Source organism: Piliocolobus tephrosceles, chromosome 1 (genome assembly GCF_002776525.5).
Source record: "Piliocolobus tephrosceles isolate RC106 chromosome 1, ASM277652v3, whole genome shotgun sequence".
NCBI lineage: Eukaryota > Metazoa > Chordata > Mammalia > Primates > Cercopithecidae > Piliocolobus > Piliocolobus tephrosceles.
The window spans coordinates 33573509-33595402 of NC_045434.1; the positions used below are offsets into that span (position 1 = coordinate 33573509).

Consider the following 21894-nt stretch of genomic DNA (forward strand, 5'->3'; position numbering starts at 1 on the left):
GTATCTCAGATGAGACTATCTGGATGCGGATTTTAACAGTAAGTAGAAAGTAACCAGATAAGCTTGGGATGGCAGAGGGAGCAGAGTAGGAAAAGCCATTCTAGGCACAGCACACTCATGAGCAAATGCACTGAAATGTAGGATAGCATGGCACACACAAGGGCTCTGCAAGGGATTCAATGTCACTGAAACAAAAAATTTCAGGCAGGGAGGGATTGAAGATGGGGCTGAGAGGGTTGGCAGGAACCAGGTCGGGAAGCACTTGTAGTTTACCTTAGGAAGCTCCAAATTTATTTTCTGTAGGGCCATATGGGTCATTGGTGGATTAGGGGCAGAGGGTAAAATGGACATACATTTTAGATAGATCTTTTGATGGCTAGAGAGGAAGGACTTGGGGATAAATCAGGGGGCAGGAAGCCAGATGAGAAGACCATCATGGGGGTAGAAGTGAGAGATCGCCAGCCCGAGAGCAGTGGTGATGGCAGGTGAGTCTGTGTACATGTGTGAGGGCAAATGCTGCAGCGATGAAGAGGAGATGCTCCATGCTGGACCCTGGCAAGGGTCCCTGAGATCTGGATTCAATACTCTCCCCCAACTTAAGAATTCCGTAATGGAGCTCCACCAACTGGTCTTCCAAAAATAGAACAGGTTAGCTTAGTCTGGTTCTTGGACTTCAGTGCTGATATCAAAAGCCTAGGTTAATGCAGAAATTTAAAATCTGGGTCTAAGTAATGGCTTTATTAAAAATTATTTCATTCACAATAGCCACAGAGCTTCAAAGGGACGGAGAAACTGAAAGTCAGAAAAAAAGGAGGCTCCCCAGTTCCCCAGGTAAATGGCAAGTAAGAGACAAAGCCATATAACCTCTCTCTCTCTGTCTCTCTCTCACACACATACACACACATACACACACACACACACACACACACACAGAGAGAGAGAGAGAGAGAGAGAGAGAGAGAGAGAGAAACAGATTTCTAACTTTACAGCAGATTCCTCACAGTAATTATCAAGTATATTCTCAGTATCCAGATCTTCCCAGGCAGTTTCTTTCCCTTCCCAACCCCCATCCCATGGTGCCTTAGATTACCAACTGGAACCTCACTATGCCCTACATTCTGTACTGCTGGCCCTAGGAAGTTTAATTGCTAAATTGGTTGAAGACTGAAAGAATGGGGAGAGGTTTTGCGATAGCATCACCAGCCCTCTCTCTGGGCTTCAGTTCAAGGGAATTGCAGTTCAGGGCTAGAGGAGAGAACAGCAGACTTAATACACGGGTAGGCTCCCCTCTCCCTGCATCTGCAGTCCTCTGGTGCACAAGGGCACAGCAGGGGTTGCTGGGAAGCAGAGTCTTTGATGATGTGCTCTCCCTGCTGTGAAGACTAATGACTTCAAAGAGGGCATCCTGCCACGCTAGGGGCTTCCATGGAAAATCTGACTGCAGTGTAATTAGGCAAGAGGCTGGAGTTCAGGTTAGTGTGTCCAACAACACCCTCACCTGCCCCCTGGAAAATGCAATTTGGGGAAGGGAGACACAAGGCTTTTGAAGAGCAGAAGTGTGTCTTTGATGCAGGCAGAGAAAAGGAGAAAAGTTAAAACCAAACCAATTCAAACAAAAAGCAGCCCTGCCCAGGGACTGTTGGCCAGTGGTCAGCTGAAAGGTTTTAAATAATACATGCAGGACTTCCCTCCTGAAAACCATCTCCCTGACAGGGGTTACAATGCATGATGCTGAATTTCTTGATTCTTACAGGAAGAATCATCTGATCCCATTGCCACTTGGTATTACCAAGCACCCTCCACAAGCCAGGCACTCTCACTTTCCACAATTCTTCCGTTTAGTCCTCACTGCAATCCAATGAAGCAGGCACTATTGTGATCCCTAGTTCACAGGGGAGGATGTTAAGGCACAGAGAACTTTCATAATTTGTCCCCAGCGAAGTGAGTAGTTAGTAAGTGGTACAGCCAGGATTTGGTACCATGTGGTCTTCTTATAGAGTTTAAACCTTATGTTCTGCTGGCTTGGTTCCCTTCAGATTCAGGCTTCTCATCTCTAAAGTGGAAAAGACCCTAGAGGACTATGGTGAGGATCAAACAGGGTGTCTGACACAGAGGATATCCTCAGAGGAGGTGATGTGTTGTGAGTGACAGCACAAGACCTCGTTCTTGTCCCTAATGTAAACAGTCACCTTCCCTGTAAGTCCATTTCTCATAACACTAGAAATCTCACCAGTAGCAATTATTCTATTTTTATTGAGCACCTACTATATGTACTTGAGAAAGAGACCCAAAAATAAGCCCTTGCTCCAAAGTCTTATGGTCTAGCACAAGTCAAGACAAGGGATAGAAATAAGACAACGCACACTGGGGCGATTGCCACAAGAGACAGTCACAGGCCTGAGGCACCCCAAGGAGGAAGAGAGGGCTTCCAACTGGGGAGTTGGAAAAGGCTTTATGGTGGAGCAGGTATTTGGGCTGGGCCTTGGAGAATGAACAGAATTAACCAGGTAGGGTATTAAAGGGAAGGAACTGGAGGGAAATAAATGACCTGAGCAAAAGTGGGGAGGGGGTAAAGTAAAAGGCAAGCGTGATCAAGAACAAGCAGTTCAATCCGGCTTAGAAACAAATGCTGAGTCTGTCTTGCTAGGAGTCTTAAGTGCCAGAAGGAATCTGTCCTAAGAGCTCACATGGTCACCATACTTGTCTTTCTATATCACACTGAGAGCCAGGATTTGGAGTCAGACTATTAGGGTCACTCTATCTCCTTCTATTCCTACTGTGTCCTCTCAAGCCAGTTATTGCACCCCTCTGTATCACAGCTTCATCTGTAAGATGTAAGAAGAATATAATATGAATACTCGTAAAACATTTACAAATAATGCTTGTCACGTGGGAAGCACTCAATAAATATTACCTAGTATTATGTAAATGAGGCTACAAATTTAAAGCACCCAGAAGAGTGTCTGACTCATGAAAGCTTATGGTATATTCATCTCCCTCCCTCTCTTATACAGACCATGAGGCACCTCAAATATTTTTCCAAATGGACTTCACTGATGCCTGGACCAGTTCATTCCTCTGGGGTAAGCTCTACTTCTCTACAGGCTTCTTTCCAAGGGCAAAAGCTCCTGGGACCTGGGCGGGGAGGTGGCGGTGGGGAGTTCATTAAGTGACTGATGGTGGAGAGAAGATGATTACACAATCTCTCAAAGAAGAAAAATCAGAACACCAGGTGGAGGGCAATCCTGGAGTGGGAACTTCACCCACCCAACCGCTGTGCACACAGCCAGCTCAGCTGTCTGACTCACATTACCCCGCATTTCAAAGGAGGATGTGAGAGGGAGAGCAAGACAAAAAATGGGGGCCTCTTGTCACCCACAAATCTGCTTATCCATAGAGTGTACTGCCTTCTGTGCCAGGCAGCACCATGAGGGTTTTAGTGCATGAACTCCAGTCAGAATGCCTAGGCTTGAATCCCAAATGACGCCACTTTCTATGGGTGTAACCTTTGAGCACCGTACCAAACTTCCTTGTGCCTTAGTTTCCTATCTATAAAGAGGGGATAGCCTCACATAGTTGTGGTTAGATTAAAAATATATAGAACTCTTAGAAGTGTGCTAGGCACAGAATAAACTGACAGTAAATTATTACCTATTATCATTATCTTCACCTTCACTTATCAAATAAAAAACCATTGAGGGTCCCGCCATCAGAACTCCTTTTAAAGCAAGACTCTAAATGACATAAAATTACATGGCTTAGAGAAAGACAAGGCCTAAGAGACACATGGAGACTGTGGAGGCAAAATCTCAACAGCTTTGCATTCTCCAGGGAAAGAGGATGGATCAATTCTTTAAAAAAAATAAAGAATCCAAAGATGTCTAGGAGCTATGATTGATTCACTACCGAGACAAAATCCCAAGCTAGGGGCATGGCCATTGATGGAGACTTCTCAAGGCTGGCACTGACGTCATCTTTGAGTTTTAGAAAAGCATGCACTCACTGGTTTAGAAAATGTATTAAATGCCCCTTCTGGTCCAGACAGGATGAAATCTTTGAGATGGACTAGATGGAAATATGCTCAATGATCATCAGTATATTTGATGAATTCACGTGGAACTGAACAAGCATAGCCAAGAAGTTTTGAGTAAAGGGTTTAGTTCAATCTTCAGGAAGATCTCTAAGTGAAGCAGGGCTTGAACTTGCTTTCTTTAACAATTTTGTCAGTGACTTCGAGAAGGTGACTGAAGGTGATATGGTTTGGCTGTGTCCCCACCCAAGTCTCATCTTGTAGTTCCCAAAATACACACAAGTCATTACGGGGAGGGACCCGGTGGGAGGTAATTGAATCATGGGGGCAGTTTCCCCATATTGTTCTCGTGATAGTGAGTGGGTTCTCACAAGATCTGATGGTTTTATAAGTGTCTGGCATTTCCCCTGCTGGCACTTATTCTCTCTCCTGCCTCCATGAAGAGGTGCCTTCCACCATGTTTGTAAGATTCCTGAGGCCTCCCAGCCATGTGGAACTGTGAGTCAATTAAGCCTCTTTTTGTATAAATTACCCATTCTCAGGTATCTCTTCACAGCAGCAAGAGAATGGACTAATATGAATGTATATTAATTAAAATGGCAAATTACATAAAGAAGAAGGGATAGCTAATACATGGGATAACAAAGTCAAGATTCAAAGGATTTCAATGGGATAAAGCTAATATTTAATATGATTTTATATAAGACCTATACCAAGGTTAAGAAAACAATTGACTTCAGTCTTGAATACACTTTGCCTTTCTGACAACAGTTTCTGCGGAAAAGATCTTTAGTTGACCACAAACTTACTATAAGAAAACACCATGACTTTTCTCTTAGAGGTCCTAGCACAAGCTTAGCTTAGAATTCACTAATAGAAAATACAGGGAAAGAAACAGGCATGCCATATTTTACACAGTGATTTGAACAGTCCTGGGCAACATAGTCTAAAAGGCATAATGACAAACTAGGGACATGCAAAAGACAGCTAGTAGGATCTTTAAGAGACTCCCAATACTTACAATCTAAAGAATAGTTGAAGGAACAAGCTCTATTTATAAGAGAAGGGCCAATAGAGACATCATCCTATACACAATTATCTGAGACATTAGCACGTAGCCAGCCTGTATATAGTGGTTCTATTTGTTCACAGGTATCTATCCCACACTTTACAGTGATGAGTATATTTTTCTAATGCACACAAAGGTACTATATATGCCAGCGATCCTGAGCATAGAAGTAGGAAATCAACATATTCTTTATTGCTCCAAAGGACAGAGCTGACCAAACAAATGGAAGTTACAGGATAACATATTTTTGCTCAGTCTAAAGAACTATCTAAGAATCTGCATTACAACGATGGAATGAGTTGCCTCTTCAAAATAATGTAGCCCACATTACCAAGAGTGTTCAAACAGTGGTTGGGCAGCCATCTGATGAAATGGCCATAGGAAGGATTTCTACACTGGATGGCAGATTGGATATTATGACCTTGAGGTGGGTTTCCACCTCTGTGTGTCTGGAATTGTCAGCGATTCAGCTGGTATTCCTACTCTTACTTCCTGAAATTAGAGAAGTGATTCACCACTCCATGAGAGAATCTAAAGATCCAATTAGGTTCAGAAAACAGAGGTCTGTGTATGATCTGCCCAAACCACCCCCAGGCTTGGTAATACTGGAAAGGTGGTAGCTACTATTATTCTTAGGTATTGCTTATGAAAGACCATGGGAAGATGGACACATTTTTTTGTTGTTGTTGTTTAGCAAGTACTTCTGGAACATCTACTATTTACCAGGCAGTGTATTAAGGTATGACAATACAATTTTACATAACAGACATTGTTTCTGCCTTCATGGAATTTATGTTCTAGAGGTAGGTTACTCTAAACTGAACTGCCAAATTGACATGAAGGTTGACATCATTTGGTGAAAGTTCAAAGAACATAAATGAGGCTGTGACCAACGCAAAGCATCATCAGTGTGAACAGGCCATCACTTATTGAGTACCTACATACTTCATGTAATATTATTGCGTGCAATTCATCTTATTTAGGTTTTTAAAATACTCTTTATAACAGTTCTATGAAATGGATACTATTATTCTCATTTTTAAGAAATAAGACTCATAAAGGTTATGAGGTTAGCCAAAAACACAAGTCTTTTAAGAAGACGGAATGAGATTTGAATCCAAGTCTATCTGATTCCACAGTTGTGTTCTTCCCATTATGTTCTGCTGCCTCTCTTAAAGATACAAATGTGAGCAGGTGAACGTTTACCCTCTTAGAAGTGAGGTGTACACAATCCCTTGAATAGAATGAAATAGGTGGTTACTCCCACACCTGCAGGGCAGAATGTAGGGAGTACTATAACACCAGCATGCGAAGTACAATGGTTCACTGGCATTGATGTTAATTCAACTCCTCATAGGTTTTTCCTAGTGTGGAATATATCTCCACTTGTGACCATCCAACAATGGTGAGCACTCACTCCTTTCAAAGTCAGCCTTCTTATGTGGTTATACACAAGGGAGTCTCTGTTCTATGTCAGAATGGAAGACCATGCTTAGAACTGTGGTCTGGACAGCCCCATGAGAGACTTTCACCTATAGTGCTAATTGAGTTAATGCAATCTTAGGGCTTTGAACAACTATTTACAGCCTCACAGAAGTCTAGGGACCCTCTGACATCCAAGAGTCTTAAATCTAAAGGCCAACCCCAATTGGCAAGTCTGGTGTTGCCTACGTTTCTTCAAAACAACAATGCTAGTCTCAGTGTAGAAAACCACACAGAAAGTTTAACAAACCTGTTGAGAAGGGCCATAAAGGAAGGAAAAAGTGACCCCAATTGTTGAACTTCATTGTGGTTTAATGAAAAAAGCCTAGATGTTTGCATCAGACAGTTCTGTTCACTACCTGTGATTCTGGTCAATGTACTACCAACCCTTAAATAATAAAATGTGCTTCTCTCTCTCTCTCTCTCTCTCCATATATATATATATACACACACACACACACACACACACACACACACACACAATGAGAAAGGCACATTTTATATATATATATTTATATATATAATATACACACACACACATAAATGAATAAATTAAGAGACAGAACAATCCAATGTTATTTTGTTAACAAAAGTATTATATCTAAACAAATAAAACAAAAAGTCAGTATGAACACTCTCTAGGGAATGGTACTTTGGGTGGCTTGGATCTTCTTCTTTTTGCTGTTTTGTATGTTTCTAGATTTTTTATCAATCACATGCATTCCTTTTGTAAAAAAAATAGATAAAGTAGAAAATAAGATATGCAGTGGTAAAATGTTTGCTCTTAATTTTTGAAATTACATAAAGTTTAAAACTTAGGAAAAATGATTATAGTATGCGTGTTTGGACAAGAATCCATTGAACTGGCATAGGAAGAATAAACCTTAATATTATTTTTACTAGCATTGTTTTCACAGAAATTGTAGGTGAAATAAATATAATTAATCACTCACCTCTTTTAAAATGTCCAGTGTGACCTCTATGCACACAAACTAGAAAATTTAAAGGAAATAGATTCCCGAAGACATACAACTCCTTTAGCTTGAATCAAGAAGGAATAGAAACCCTGAACAGACCAATAATAAGCAGTGAGATTAATTGGTTAAAAAAAAAAAATGGCCAAAGCAAACAAACAAAAAAGCCCAGGGGAAGATGCAAATACATTCACAGCCAAATTCTACCAAATATGCAAAGTAGAATTGGTACCAATTCTATCGAAACTATTCCAAAAGACTGAGAAGGAGATACTCCTCTCTAACTCATTCTATGAAGCCAGTATCACCTTGATGCCAAAGCCAGGAAGGGACATAACACACACACAAAAAAACTGCAGATCAATCCTAACTGAATATAGAGCAAAAACCCCAAGAAAATACTAGCAAACCAAATCCAACAGCACATTAAAAAAAAAATCACCATGGTCGAGTGAGTTTCATCCTAGGGATGCAGAAATGGGTCAACATATGCAAGTCAATAAATGTGAATCATCCTATAAACAGCATTTAAAAACAAAAGCCATATGAGCATCTCAATAGATGCAGAAAAAAATTTGATAAAATTCAGCAACTCTTTATGATAAAAATTCTGAAGAAAATAGGCACAGAAGAAACATACCTCAAAATAATAAAAGCCATATATGAAAACCCACAGCCAGGCTGGGCACGGTGGCTCACGCCTATAATCCCAGCACCTTGGGAGGCCGAGGCAGGCAGATCACCTGAAGTTGGAAGTTCGAGACCAGCCTGACCAACATGGTGAAACCCTATCTCTACTAAAAATGCAAAAAATTAGCTGTGCATGGTGGCAGGCACCTGTAATCCCAGCTACTCTGGAGGCTGAGGCAGGAAAATCGCTTGAACTCTACTTGAACTCCACTTGAGATCGCCCCACTGCACTCCAGCCTGGGCAGCAAGGGTGAGACTCCGTCTCAAAAAAAATAAAAAAATAAAATAAAAAAAAAAAGAAAAGAAAAAAGGAAAAGAAAAGAAAGGAAAACCCATGCCAACATCATACTGAAAAGGGAAACAAGTATTCCCACTTTCCTCCCTTCTATTCAACATAGTATGAGAAGTCCTAGCCAGGGCAATCTGGCAAGACAAAGAAAAAAAGGGCATCCAAATTAATTGGAAAAGAAGAAGTCAAGCTCTCTCTGTTTGCTGATGATATTATCTTATTACCTAGAAAACCCTAAAACTTCCTCCAAGAGTCCTAGATCTGATAAATGAATTCAGTAAAGTCTAGGTTACACAATCAATGTATACAAATTATTGGCACTGCTATAAACCAACAATGACCCAGCTGAGAATAAAATCAAGAACTTAATCTCTTTTACAATAGCTACAAAAAAACAAAACAAAACAAAACAAAACAAAAAAAAAACACCTAGGAAAATACTTAACCAAGGAGGTGAAAGATCTCTACAGGGAGAACTCTACAAAACACTGCTGAAAGAAATCAGACATGACACAAGCAAATGGGAACACCCCCCATGCTCATTAATTGGAAGAACCAATATCATGAAAATGACCATACTGCCCAAAGTAACCTACAGATTCAATGAAATTCCTACCAAAATATCAAGACCTTTTTTCACATTTAGAAAAAACAATTCTAAAATTCATATGGAACAGCAGCAACAACAGAAGCCCGAATAGCCAAAGCAGTCCTAAGTAAAAATAACAAATCCTGATGCATCATATTACCTGATCTCAAATTACACAAGACTATCATAACCAAAATAGCATGGTACTGGTATAAAAGTGTATATATATATATCTCAATGGAACAGAATAGAGAACCCAGAAATAAAGCCAAATACTTACAACCATATGATCTTTAACAAAACATACAAAAACAAAAATCGAGGAAAGGACACCCTATTCAATAAATGGTGCTGGGAAAGCTGAATAGCCACATGCAGAAACGGGATCCCTATCCCTCACCATACATAAAAATTAACTTAAGATGGATGAAAGACTTAAATCTAAGATCTGAAACCATGAAAATTCTAGCAGAAAACCTAGGGAAAACCCTCTGGACATTGGCCTAGACAAAGAATTTATGACTAAGACCCCAAAAGTAAATGCAACAAAACAAAAAACAAATCAATGGTACTTAACTAAACTAAAAAGCTTCTGCACAGCAAAAGAAACAACCATTTTATTTCATAATCAAGAGCAAACAGACAACCTACAGAATGGGAGAAAATATTTGCAAAATATGCATCTGCAAAGGACTAATATCCAAAATCTACAAGGAACTCAAATAAATCAGCAAGAAAAAAATCCCATTAAAAACCAGGCAAAGGACATGAATTGACATACCTAAAAAAAAAAAAAAAAAATGACCAAACAAACATGAAAAAATGCTCAACAGTATTAATCATCAGGGACATGTAAATTAAAACCACAATGAGATACCACTTTACCCCAACCAGAACGGCCATTATTAAAAAGTCAGAAAACAACAGATGTTGGCATGCATGTGGTGAAAAAGGAATGCTTATACACTGCTAGTGGGAATGTAAATTATAACAACCTCTATGGAAAGCAGCATGGAAATTTATCAAAGAATTAAAAGTAGACCTACCATTTGATGCAGCAATCCCACTATTGTGTATCTATCCAAAGGAAAAGTAGTCACTATATCAAAAAAACACCTGCATGTATATGTTTATCACAGCACAACTCACAATTGCAAAGACATGGAATTAATCTAAGTGCTCATCAACTGATGAGTGAATAAAGAAAATGTTATATATATAAAATACATATTCATACATATATGTAATGTGTGTATGCATATATATAAAATGTGTGTGTGTATATAGTAGTGTTCCATGGTGTGTGTATGTGTATGTGTGTGTGTGTGTGTGTGATGGGATTACAGGCGCCCGCCACCATGGCACCCGCCACCATGCCCAGCTAATTTTCTGTATTTTTAGTAGAAAGATGGGGTGTCACCATGTTGACCAGGCTGGTCTCGAACTCCTGACGTCAGGTGATCCACTCACCTCAGCCTCCCAAAGTGCTGGGATTACAAGTGTGAGTCACTGTGCCCTGCCTAATGACAGCAATTAATTAGCATTATGTGAGGGATTACTCCAAGCATTCAGTGACATTGAAGTTGTAATGCATTAAATATGATGTTGAACATGCAGGATGCTAGATAGTGTTCCTACAACTTCTTATTATACACAGACTTCCAGAGATATTTATATTAAAGGAGTTTGACCTGAATGCTAGGCCCTGTGCTGCTGTCTTCTTTCCTCTAAAAATAGTCTGAAATTGAAGGTTTTAAATTAGTCATTAAGAATAACATACTCAAGGAAAAAGTTTTGAGAAAAATAATGTATCTCAAAGATATTTTTAATGCTTATTTCTTTATATGTCATCCTATTTTGTGATTATAAAATAACACACGCTCATTGTTAAATTATGAGAGAGAACAAAAATATATACAGAATCGAGGTGGGGGGTAGTAAAAAGCAAGCATTTGATGCATAGAAAAAGAAATTGGGGAGAAACACGCCAGAACGGTAATGGCAGTTTTCTCTACACATGGGATAATGAATGTATTTTTTTCTATTGATTTAAAAAAATAAAAATAAATAGCCAAAATCTCCAAAGCCAGGAAAAATAACAGCACTCTCAAACCTAGTATTTGTATACTGAAACCCAGGGAAGGTGAAAGTCTAGGGAGCATTCCTAGTGGAATGCCCATGCATGCAGTAGAATATATAAATGCAGGACACTATCTGGAAAGCATAGGCAAAACATAAAACATTCATTTCTATAAAATTGAAACAATTTATCTTCCATTCTTGAGCAGATGGGAGGGTAAATTGAGGTTGATTTTTTTTCACCCTGGTGGACATGTTGGAGGAAATATGAGTGTTCCTGCCTCTGGCACTGTTTGAAATAAGTCTCTTGGTGCCGTGACTGGACTAGTCAGAGACAACGGCGTGACCGAGCCTCCCCACTCCTCTGGGGGTAGGCAGCACTGTAGGTGGACTCTTGTCGCCACGGGGAGGGGATGGGATGAAGATGGATCCCTCAGTCTTGGGGAAGTGAGATGCAGAGAAGCAGTCTGTCAACCGTAGGCTGTCCACCTCCCATCTACAGCTGATCCCTGACTTTCAGAGTATTATATGCTCTTCACATTGCTCTCTCTTTTAAATGTTTATTTAGCCCACTGACTTGTCTCCAATACTCAGCGGTTTCTATGAAGCTTGACTACCAGCTATGTGACCTTGGGCAAGTAACTTCACTTCTCTGGCTCCCTATTTCCCAATTAATAAAATGTGCCAGGGGCAGTGGCTCACATTGGTAATCCCAGCACTTTGGGAGGCTGAGGTGGGAGGATCACCTGAGGTCGGGTGTTTGAGACCAGCCTGACCAACATGGAGAAACCCTGTCTCTACTAAAAATACAAAATGAGCTGGGCTTGGTGGCGCATGCCTGTAATCTCAGCTACTCAAGAGGCTGAGGCAGGAGAATCCCTTGAACCTGGGAGGTGGAGGTTGCGGTGAGCCAAGATCACACCATTGCTCTCCAGCCTGGGCAACAAGAGTGAAATTCCATCTCAAAAAACAATACTACTAATAATAAAATGCAAGGATCTTTAAAACTGCACTTAGTCACTCGTCTACAAGCTCATTCTTATTTTCATTGGAAAAAATTAATTCACTGATAAAAGGATGCCTTCTTGAGGTGTCTGGAGAGTCCATGTCTTGCTTAAGAAGTGTTCTTAAGTCTGGCTGTGCTTCAGAAACATCTGGGGGAGCTTGTCAAATGTACGGATTCTGGGCTCTCTCCCAGACTTGTGAAATTTAAATCTCTGGGGGTAGACATCTGAAATCAGATGATACTTAGGTAACTGCTCCATGAACCGGCATGCAGGAGTCACTCATTACGGCACATTTTGTTCTTGTATCATCCTGAGTAACCAAGAAGGTTACAATTGCCTCCAAGAGGGGAGCAAAGGGCGTCACTCAAAATGACCACAGATTCAGCACTAGCTCATTAAGAGCCTTTGTGTAAATCAGAAAAAAGTACCCATCTGGACAGATGTGCCCTTTGTCACAGAGTTGGCTTGTTTTAGCAAGCATGGGTTGGGTTTTAGCCCTCCATTGCTGGAGAGATGTCCTCTTAGCCTGATGTCCTCTACAAAGAACAGTGTATCACTGTATTCAGCTGACTGACCACCAGGGTTTTGTGAAAAATTGGTCAAGTTAAATATGTTTTCACTTGAGAAAATCCCTGAGAAGGAGGTGCAGAGTTTCCCAAGCCAACTGGAGGGGACGATTCTGTTAAGTCTGTCTGTGGAGGAAATCCTGGTAGGTGGAGATTTACTTTCAAGCACTCAGTTCCTGCCCGAGGTTTTTTTTTTTTTTTTTTTTTTTTTTTTTTCCTTTTAAGGAATGATGTTTCTGCTAGAATCAGGTTTCAGCAGGGCATCTCTAGAGAGAAGAAACAGAACTTTAGGTTAAATTCCAAGAGCCCCTTTGGTCTGTTGGACATAGAAAAATGTAACAGAAAAGGTAGTCACGTTTTCATTGATTCCTAGGGGAAGAGAGAAGATAAAGGTAAAACAGAAAGAAAGAGGGGCAGAGACAGAGAGGAGGGTAAGAGAGAGCAAGAGAGAGTGGGGGAAGAGGGAGAGTGAGAGGGAGGAGATGAGAGAGGCAGAGGAAGAGAGAGAAGAAGGAGGAGGAGGAGAAGGAGGAGGAGGAGGTGGAGGAAGAGGAGAAGGAGGAGGAGGAGGAATAAAATAAATTGCTAAATGAATATGCTGGAAATCCTTATTAGCAATAAGTGATAATGATGAGAGAGGAAGAGAGAGAGGAAGAAGAATTAAAAGAGAGCTAATGGGAAGATAATCCCATTTGTAGATGGCAAAGCAATGACAGAAGCTGGGCACAGACAATGAAGTCTGGGCTGGAGGGCAGGAAAGGAGGGCACCCAGAGATAAAGAAGCAGCCACAGTCTGGCCAGCAAATCTTGTTTGAGGGGTTGGATGAAGGTGAACGCGACAGCAGTGACCTGGAGACCAGCAAAGGGGTGGGGGAAGTAACAGTCAGATGAGCTAGAAATAGGCGAAGAGTCAGAAATTTCCTATGTCACAGCAGACTGTCTGACCCCACCTGAGTCACTTTGGAAAAGACTTTGGGCTGGTCAAAGAAACAAGACATGGCCCAAAACCTGGGCTTAGAATCAAAGCTACAGCTCAACATGCCAGTCGCTGCCCTAAGATGGTCTAAGCATTTACACTTTGATGACAGCTGAGAGGAGGTTCTTGCTCAGTTTTAGGTGGACAAGAGAAGTCAGGATTGATTTTGGATCTTTTTGAATAATTAGTGAATGTTGGCCTCACCTCAGTCCTAGAACTCAGAGGCAATGGTATCCTCTCTACCAGATGTGGCCTTTGTCCTGTTAGTAGTCTCTAAGGAACTGTTAAGAATAACATCCCGGCCGGGCGCGGTGGCTCAAGCCTGTAATCCCAGCACTTTGGGAGGCCGAGACAGGCGGATCACGAGGTCAGGAGATCGAGACCATCCTGGCTAACACGGTGAAACCCCGTCTTTACTAAAAAATACAAAAAAAACTAGCCGGGCGAGGTGGCGGGCGCCTGTAGTCCCAAGCTACTTGGGAGGCTGAGGCAGGAGAATGGCGTGAACCCGGGAGGCGGAGCTTGCAGTGAGCTGAGATCCAGCCACTGCACTCCAGCCTGGTCGACAGAGCAAGACTCCGTCTCAAAAAAAAAAAAAAAAAAAAAAAAAAAAAAAGAATAACATCCTTCAGGCAGGACAAAATAAAATCACCTCCTGTCAAGGACATGTTTTGAGCAAGACAGAGGAGCTGAGGCCAGTCATGATGACACAGTCCTCATTCTTGGCTTCAAGTGGGAACTGGCTCCAATGGTTTGGGACATTTGCTCCTTAAAAAGATATAGAATCCCTAAGCAGTCCTGAGTGGGTGAGAAGTAGGAAGAAGTTGCAGAAATAGAAGGGGAGACAGTATACACCTGGGACAATGAGAATGACATATTAAGGCAGCGTGGGCCATGTATGAGTGAGTGAATGTGTGTGTGCCTGTGTGCACCTACCTGGCATGTCATGGTAAGTGCATTGCCTCCAGAGCAGGCAGTGTAAGGAAGAAGTACTCTGATGAGCAGGACCACTCCTGACAACAGCTTCTAACACCTGGGAAAAACACCTGTTCATTTTCCACAGCAGGTCACTTCCCATCTCATGAATGATCACTCTGTCTCCTTCAATCCTTCAGCATTGAAATCCAGTGATATTTTATATCTTTCTAGTGGGGAATCTCCTTGGTGTTGCCCTCTGTATCTGAGATGCCAGAATAAGAAATCAGGCTATTATTTAATGGGAATCTTCAAATGCATGAATTTAACCTCATTGTGATATTCTGAAAATTGTATCTAGAGGCCCTTGGATGTACTTTTTAACTTAACAAAAAAACACAATTATAGTCTTTCATAATCATTTCCAGAGTAGCTACATAAATCTGTTTTTCCTCCTCTAACATTTTCATGTAAATCAATCTCTCTTGCCTCCTCTACCCTCATTTATTGTTTTCAATTCTCTTCTGTGAAAATTTTCCAATTTGTCCTTGTTGTCCTAGCAAACAAATATCAAACACAGATTTTAACAGTCCCTGGCTGTGTCTATGCAGCCACAGGGATGGCAGGCCGAGGAGTTATTCAGTGAATTCATACAAGGGAGACAGAAGACAAGGTAAGCCACTGTGCAGGGGTAAGACCTGTCCACCCTGGGTCCTGTGCCTGGCAGCAGGGTCACAAGGGATGTTGTGGCAGGGAATGATTGATTTTGTTGCCAACCTCAAAGACCAAGGCTGTAACCTCAAACATTCCATGTTCTTTTAATAACCCATTAGAAATCTGTCATCTGTGACTTTGTTTAAATCTTTCTGAAGCTATTTTTACTCTTAGTGAATAGGACCTTCTTAATGTGCCACCTGGACCCTGTCACCTGGCTGAGCTGGAGTGACTAGCTTCACCACTAAGACCAACACACAAATGTTTCAACCTGCCTCATTTCTGCCTGAGTAATTGTGGCAGAACTGGAGTCACCAGGAAATGATTGCAACCTCTTCGATTCACATGCTTTCTGCATATGGTCTCCAATTCTCTGTCATTCTTGGATGTTTGGTCTTGACTTTTATCTACAGGATAATTTTAGGACTATGTTTTACTGAGATAATCCAGATAAATAAAAGTCTAGATAACCCCAAGAGGTTTTGCGTTTGTTTCTTTGCTTTTTAGGATCATTTAAATTTAATATGACAGGTTCCAAAAAGTAATGTGTAGTGAGAGTACACCTGGAACGCCTCCCTCCCTCCTGCTAGCAGGTCTAGGGTCCTGTGCACTGGAGCTTTAATGTCCACAGCCTTAGTAAATAAGACCTCTTTCCTACCTCTTCTTTTGCCACCTTACCAGCCTCTTATCCTCTCTCTGTAAAGTGAATTCTTATGCTACATTGAGCTTTTAATTTACCATTCCTGAAAAAACCATGTTTCTCACGTCTCCATACCTTTCTACATTCTGGTTCCCTTTGCTTAGAATGACCTTTGTTATCTGGCAAGTAGAACAGTTCACAATCCAAATTCTCCATGAAACCCTATTCCACATTCTTTGACCTCACATAACTCACCCCTTAAACTTCAATCCCACAGACTTTTGCTCACACCTTTATTTTAATAAGTCTTAGATTTCATTGCAATTACTTGCTACTCTTTCAACTATCTACGTAGACTGTTAGCTCTTCCACAGCAGGAACCACATCTTCTTCTATAAACAACAACCTAGCGTACCCTGGACCATGATAGGTAATGGGGCAAGTATCTGTTGAAAACACAAATGAGTAGGAGAATAAATGATGGAGTGGTGAGAGAATTACTATAAACAAACTGGCTTCCTGTCAAGCACATACACACACACACACACACACACACACACCATACAATCACACATATACCACATGTGCACACATACAACACAGGCACCACTCACTCACTCACACACACACCACATACACACACATGCACACACAAACACACACACACACATTCAGGACCAGGTAACTAGAACAAGGCAGAGGCTGTGTAAAGTTGCAGGTGCCACTCTTCTGCCTCAAAAAAAATAATCAATTTGTAACTTCTTGTATTAGTGTCCTTGATCAATTTTCTTCCTTGTCTGAAAGTCATAAAGACTTATTGTTACTTTTCTCCTAGTACATTTGACCTTGATATTTCACTAAAGAATTTATTTTAACTATTACTGGCCTAGGATGTGGTTGCTCTACTTCAAAGGAATCTTCAGCTATTTTAATGTATGTAATATAAGAATGTGAAGTGAAAAACATTCACACATGGGCTGCTTGCCTCCACTTCAGGAGAATTAAATAAAATATTCAGGAAAATCGGACATACCATTGATTTTTCCATAATACCTCAATACGTATCACTAGTTGGCAATCTGTCAGGCGGTTTTCAATTCAAGTGACAGTCTTCATGTTCAAACCAATTTCGATTAATTTTTTTGAGAATCATTTAAAGAAACATGGCATCAGATCCCTGATTTAAATCAAGATGTATGGCATCTTATACTTTTCACATACCTTGTCATTTTATGAGGAAAAATACAGTCATTTGTCTGGCACTTTTTTAATACTGTGTACATATAAACTCACACTGCTTATCACTCCTGGTTCCATTATCCTCAAGGTAGTCACTTTTTTCCTCCTCTTAACAGTTGCTCCATTATTTTATTAGTGTCCAAAATGAGACCTCATAGACAGTGATGATCATAGAATAATGGAAATTAAAGATAGAAATGACAGATTAGGTCTTCTTGTCTATTTCCTGGGGCTAATGTTCCTGTCAGTCTATAACTCACTGCTTTAGCCTGTCTTGTTTTCAATGACACTTATGCTGGGACCTCAACCATTTCCCTTGAGGTGCTTGTCTACATCCTAAGACTGTCTCTACATACAGCCAGAGGGAACGATGAAGGCTTATGCAATTATCAAGTGAAGTCAGGCCCATCCTCACATGATCTGTCTACAAGGCTAGGGATGTGGAGGCTTGAGCGATTAGCCACAAATCCAATCACTATGCCAGCCAGCCTGGATCACTCAGGGCAGAAGTGAAATATTTTGTCATTGTTTTCTCCAGCAGCAAGTCAGAAGCTAAGAGACAGAGATTGGTTAGCCATCAGTTTTTACACTATTTTAATTAGTAAGAACCACAGTCCAGTGTGATTCTTAGCCATCCCATAAGCTAAAATTTTGGATCCCCAGAAACTATGCAAACATTTCAGAGGCGAAGACAGTAAGGGGACTCCATAGAATTTAAATAGCCAGTGGTATTATTCCCTCATATCCCACTGCACATCTGTCAGCCAAACCTTCTGCCCTTCTCCCCAATCTTTCAATAACAGGCTGCCTCATATGTAGCTGCCCTTTTACAAACACCTTCCTCTAAATTTTGTGGGCTCTCTCTGTGATATGACCTCAAATTCTACCCAAACTGAGCAATCCTTCATTTTCACGCACAGAAAAATTTCATGGCATTTTGACTTCCCCAAGTTTTCTGACCTGTGACTCAGATTTCCTTTCTCTAACTTCATTCTCTCTTGTCCTTATCCCTCAACTTCAACCCGTTCCAGAACATTTGCCCTCTCCTAACATCTATGGGCATCTATCATGCCTTGACTTAGTCATCAGCTAGCTAAGTTCTCAGAGTTGAGTTCTTCTATCCCTTTATCATAAATCACTCCCTTGGGCTCTTCAATCATTTTTATTGCTCTTCTCCAAATGCTCACCCATTTGTCACCATATTTATTGCTTTGAGAGTCCAGAACTACATTCAATATTCTAGGTTTGGTCTCATCAGAATCACATGGAAGGGGTAGATCATTGACCTCAGGGACGTGAGTCCTCCATGGCAATGTCTGAAATGACATTGGTTCCTTTTTTCCACCTGTCAAGCTGCAAACACATATCTAATTTGCAATCCAAGTAACCATTCTGAGATGGCTTTTGCCTTGATTTCTTTCTAGTTTTTCCTGTTCCATTGATTACCATTATTAGTTCACATTTATTGATCCCCTTCTCCTCCCACCCTCCTTCAGGACCCAGCCAATGCAGAAAGTAAACTCTCAACATCTAAAGGAAAGTAGAAAGTCGCTTTTAAAAAGTAATAGAGGGCAGGGCACAGTGGCTCATGCCAGTAATCCTAGCACTTTGGGAGACTGAGGCGGGAGGTTGGCTTGAGGTCAGGAGTTGGATGTTACTGTGAGCTATTATCATGCCACTACACTCCAGCCTGGGCAACAAAGCAAGACAATGTCTCAATTAAAAAACAAAAAGGCAATAGAAAGTGAACAATGGAGATGCTTGTATAATGTGAGCGTACTTAATGCCACTGAATTGTATATTTAAAAATGGTTAAATGATACATTGTATGTTATATATTTTTTATCCCAATAACAACATTCAAAATGTAAAAAATGAAAACAAAAAAGGAATACACTACTGGCTAACACGGTGAAACTCTGTCTCTACTAAAAATACAAAAAAATAGCTGGGGGTGGTGGCGGGCACCTGTAGTCCCAGCTACTCAGGAGGCTGAGGCAGGAGAATGGCTTCAACCTGGGAGGCAGAGCTTGCAGTGAGCCGAGATCACACCACTGCACTCCAGCCTGGGTGACAGAGTGAGACTCTATCTCAAAAAAAAAAAAAAAAAAAAGGAATACACAAGGTAACTACTTTGTCCCATTCGTGTGTGTCTAGGGGAAAACAAGTCTCATTGAGAAATGGCAATTGGGGATCAGGCAAAAATACTCTCTTATTCAACACAGAGTACTTCCTGAGTCTCTGTATGTCACCCCTGCTGACAGTCCTGGTGAAAACACATTTCCACTCATGTCAGTCTGGCAAAGCTCATCAGGCTCTGGGAGAGCTACATTGGAGTCTCTGTGGCTTCATGTGTCTCCAACAAAATCATCAGCTAAATTCTGCCTGTGGAATCCTCATGGCTGGCGGCAGTGTGAAAAGGAAGAGAGGGACAGCTTGATTTTCAGATCCCAGCTGGAAGCCGCAGGGCTGCGAGTCAGAGGCATCATCCCTTGACTCGTAAATGGAGAAAGAGATGATATGGACGTCACTGGAATGGTATAAATATGGAAAGGCATAGTGACATTTTTACCCATTTGCTGCTCAGAATATACCCACCCTTTAGTTCTATTCCTCTCCATGCAGTTGTTCCACGTCATGTCTGTGTAAGGAGCAGTGACATGTGGGAACCAGCTAAGTCGTCATGCCCTCACTTACCCCTGGTTTGTCCCCCATTCGTTCCGAATGCAAAGGTGCTTATGTACTGGATCCTTCATGTAGCCTTCGTAGCAGAGGCATTCCCCTTAGAAGCAGGGTAAGGAGGAAGAAAGAGAAACATGAAGGAATTGATTAACATGTCTGTGTTTGTAAAAATTAACATGAAATAGTCAGGGTAAACTCTTACTCTGATATTAGCATGAGTGGCACAGTAAGTTCCGTTATGTCATATACTCCTGTCTCCACCACTCACATAAATGGATACTCCCACCAATCTCTCCATTCTCCAGTGTGTGATACTTTTCATAGAAGAGGAATCTAATATTTAGAAAGCACCTATTATATGTGTTCTGTAAGCACAAAGACCAACAATCCTTTGAGGAAAGTGACTTTTTCATCTTTATTTTCTCAATGCCCAGTATACTACAATGCACATACTAGATGCATAACAATGTTTAAAGACTGCATAAGTGAATTATTTCACCAAATATTTCTAGGAATCTTGGAAAGTAGGTATTATTGGCTATGTTATGCTAATGGGAAAAACAGGCTTGAGAAAATTGAAGGCTTGTAGACAGCTTGTAAGTGGCAGAGTTAATGTTTGAGCCTATGTCCATCTGACTCCAACCTTTATCTCCCACCAGTAAAAATAATTAATTATCTGGGAGTGGGTCACCAGAAGAATCATCTACAATTCCACTTTTGTTTAGGATATCACTATGTTTCATTATAATTTGTTATTCCATTAGTATACCAAGGGATCCATGAACCTTCTGGAATTTCATGCAAAACTGTACATGTGTGTATATGCATTTTTTTTTGAGGCAGGGTCCCATAACATTCATCTGATTTAGCAAATCCAAGATCCCCAAAAGATTAAGAATCATTGCTCTATTCACTACGGATTTTGAAGAAAATTGTTGCTGCTTCATTATACTGATAATTCTTTATGCAATGACATGTAGCCCAAACTACTGAGGCCAGTTATACTACAACACTAGTTCCTACTATTTAAATGTCTGCTTGTTTAATTTATAACTTGTGAAAAAGCAAAGTGTGACTTTCTGAAATTTGTAAATAACAAAAGTGCCATGTCCTAGTGAAATGATGGGTATACCATTTCTTTATCTCTCCAGAAAGAAACACTTTAAGATGATATAAATAGAATAATAGCTTTGAGTGCTATTTTCTCTTTCTGAAGATAAAACCCAGTAAAAACGAAGTGAAGGGGCCTTACAGTTAAGGGGCAAGGTATTGGATAGGGCCTGAGCAAGAGCTTTTTTTAGCATCTTAGCTTAGCCATTCGTTTCAAGATTGACCTACAAGCGGCTGTCCATCAGAGTCTCACTACCAGGTCACACCATTTTTGTCCCCCACAGCTGTTCAGCTCAATGTGCTGAGAAGTAGAGTGAAAACTTCTTCATTAAAAAAAAAAAAAAAAAAAAAAAACCCACAGGGAGTATTTGATCAGGACATTACCTCCTGCATGGTGAATTCTGACTTCCACATGGGCTGGATCCACAGTAGGTTCAAGTTTATTGGCTTCAGTGGTACTGAGCTATATCTAGAAATGGTCAGGGAGCTCTGAGCCAAAAATAGAAAAACACAGCTTGAAATTAGGTGGCTGATGAGGCCAGGCACGGTGGCTCACGCCTGTAATCCCAGCACTTTGCAAAGTCGAGATGGGTGGATCACAAGGTCAAGAGATCGAGACCATCCTGGCTAACACGGTGAAACCCCATCTCAACGGAAAATGAGACAAAAAAAAATTAGCTGGGAGTAGTGGCGGGTGCCTGTAGTCCCAGCTACTTGGGAGGCTGAGGCAGGAGAATGGCATGAACCTGGGAGGCGGAGCTTGCAATTAGCTGAGATCACACCACTGCACTCCAGCCTGGGTGATAGATTGAGACTCTGTCTCGGGGCGGGGGGGGGGGGGGG

The 21894-nt window shown here is 41.0% G+C and overlaps 1 protein-coding gene across 3 annotated transcripts in view; it reads right to left on the reverse strand.

Moving 5' to 3' along the window:
* Positions 1-21894, reverse strand: part of ASTN1 (astrotactin 1) — a 320502-nt gene that overhangs the window by 139222 nt on the left and 159386 nt on the right. For all 3 annotated transcript variants that reach the window (XM_023231254.1, XM_023231253.2, XM_026447749.1), the window contains exon 8: positions 19957-20041. In XM_023231254.1, the coding sequence (XP_023087022.1) occupies positions 19957-20041 (85 nt within the window). The remainder of the gene's footprint in view (positions 1-19956; positions 20042-21894) is intronic.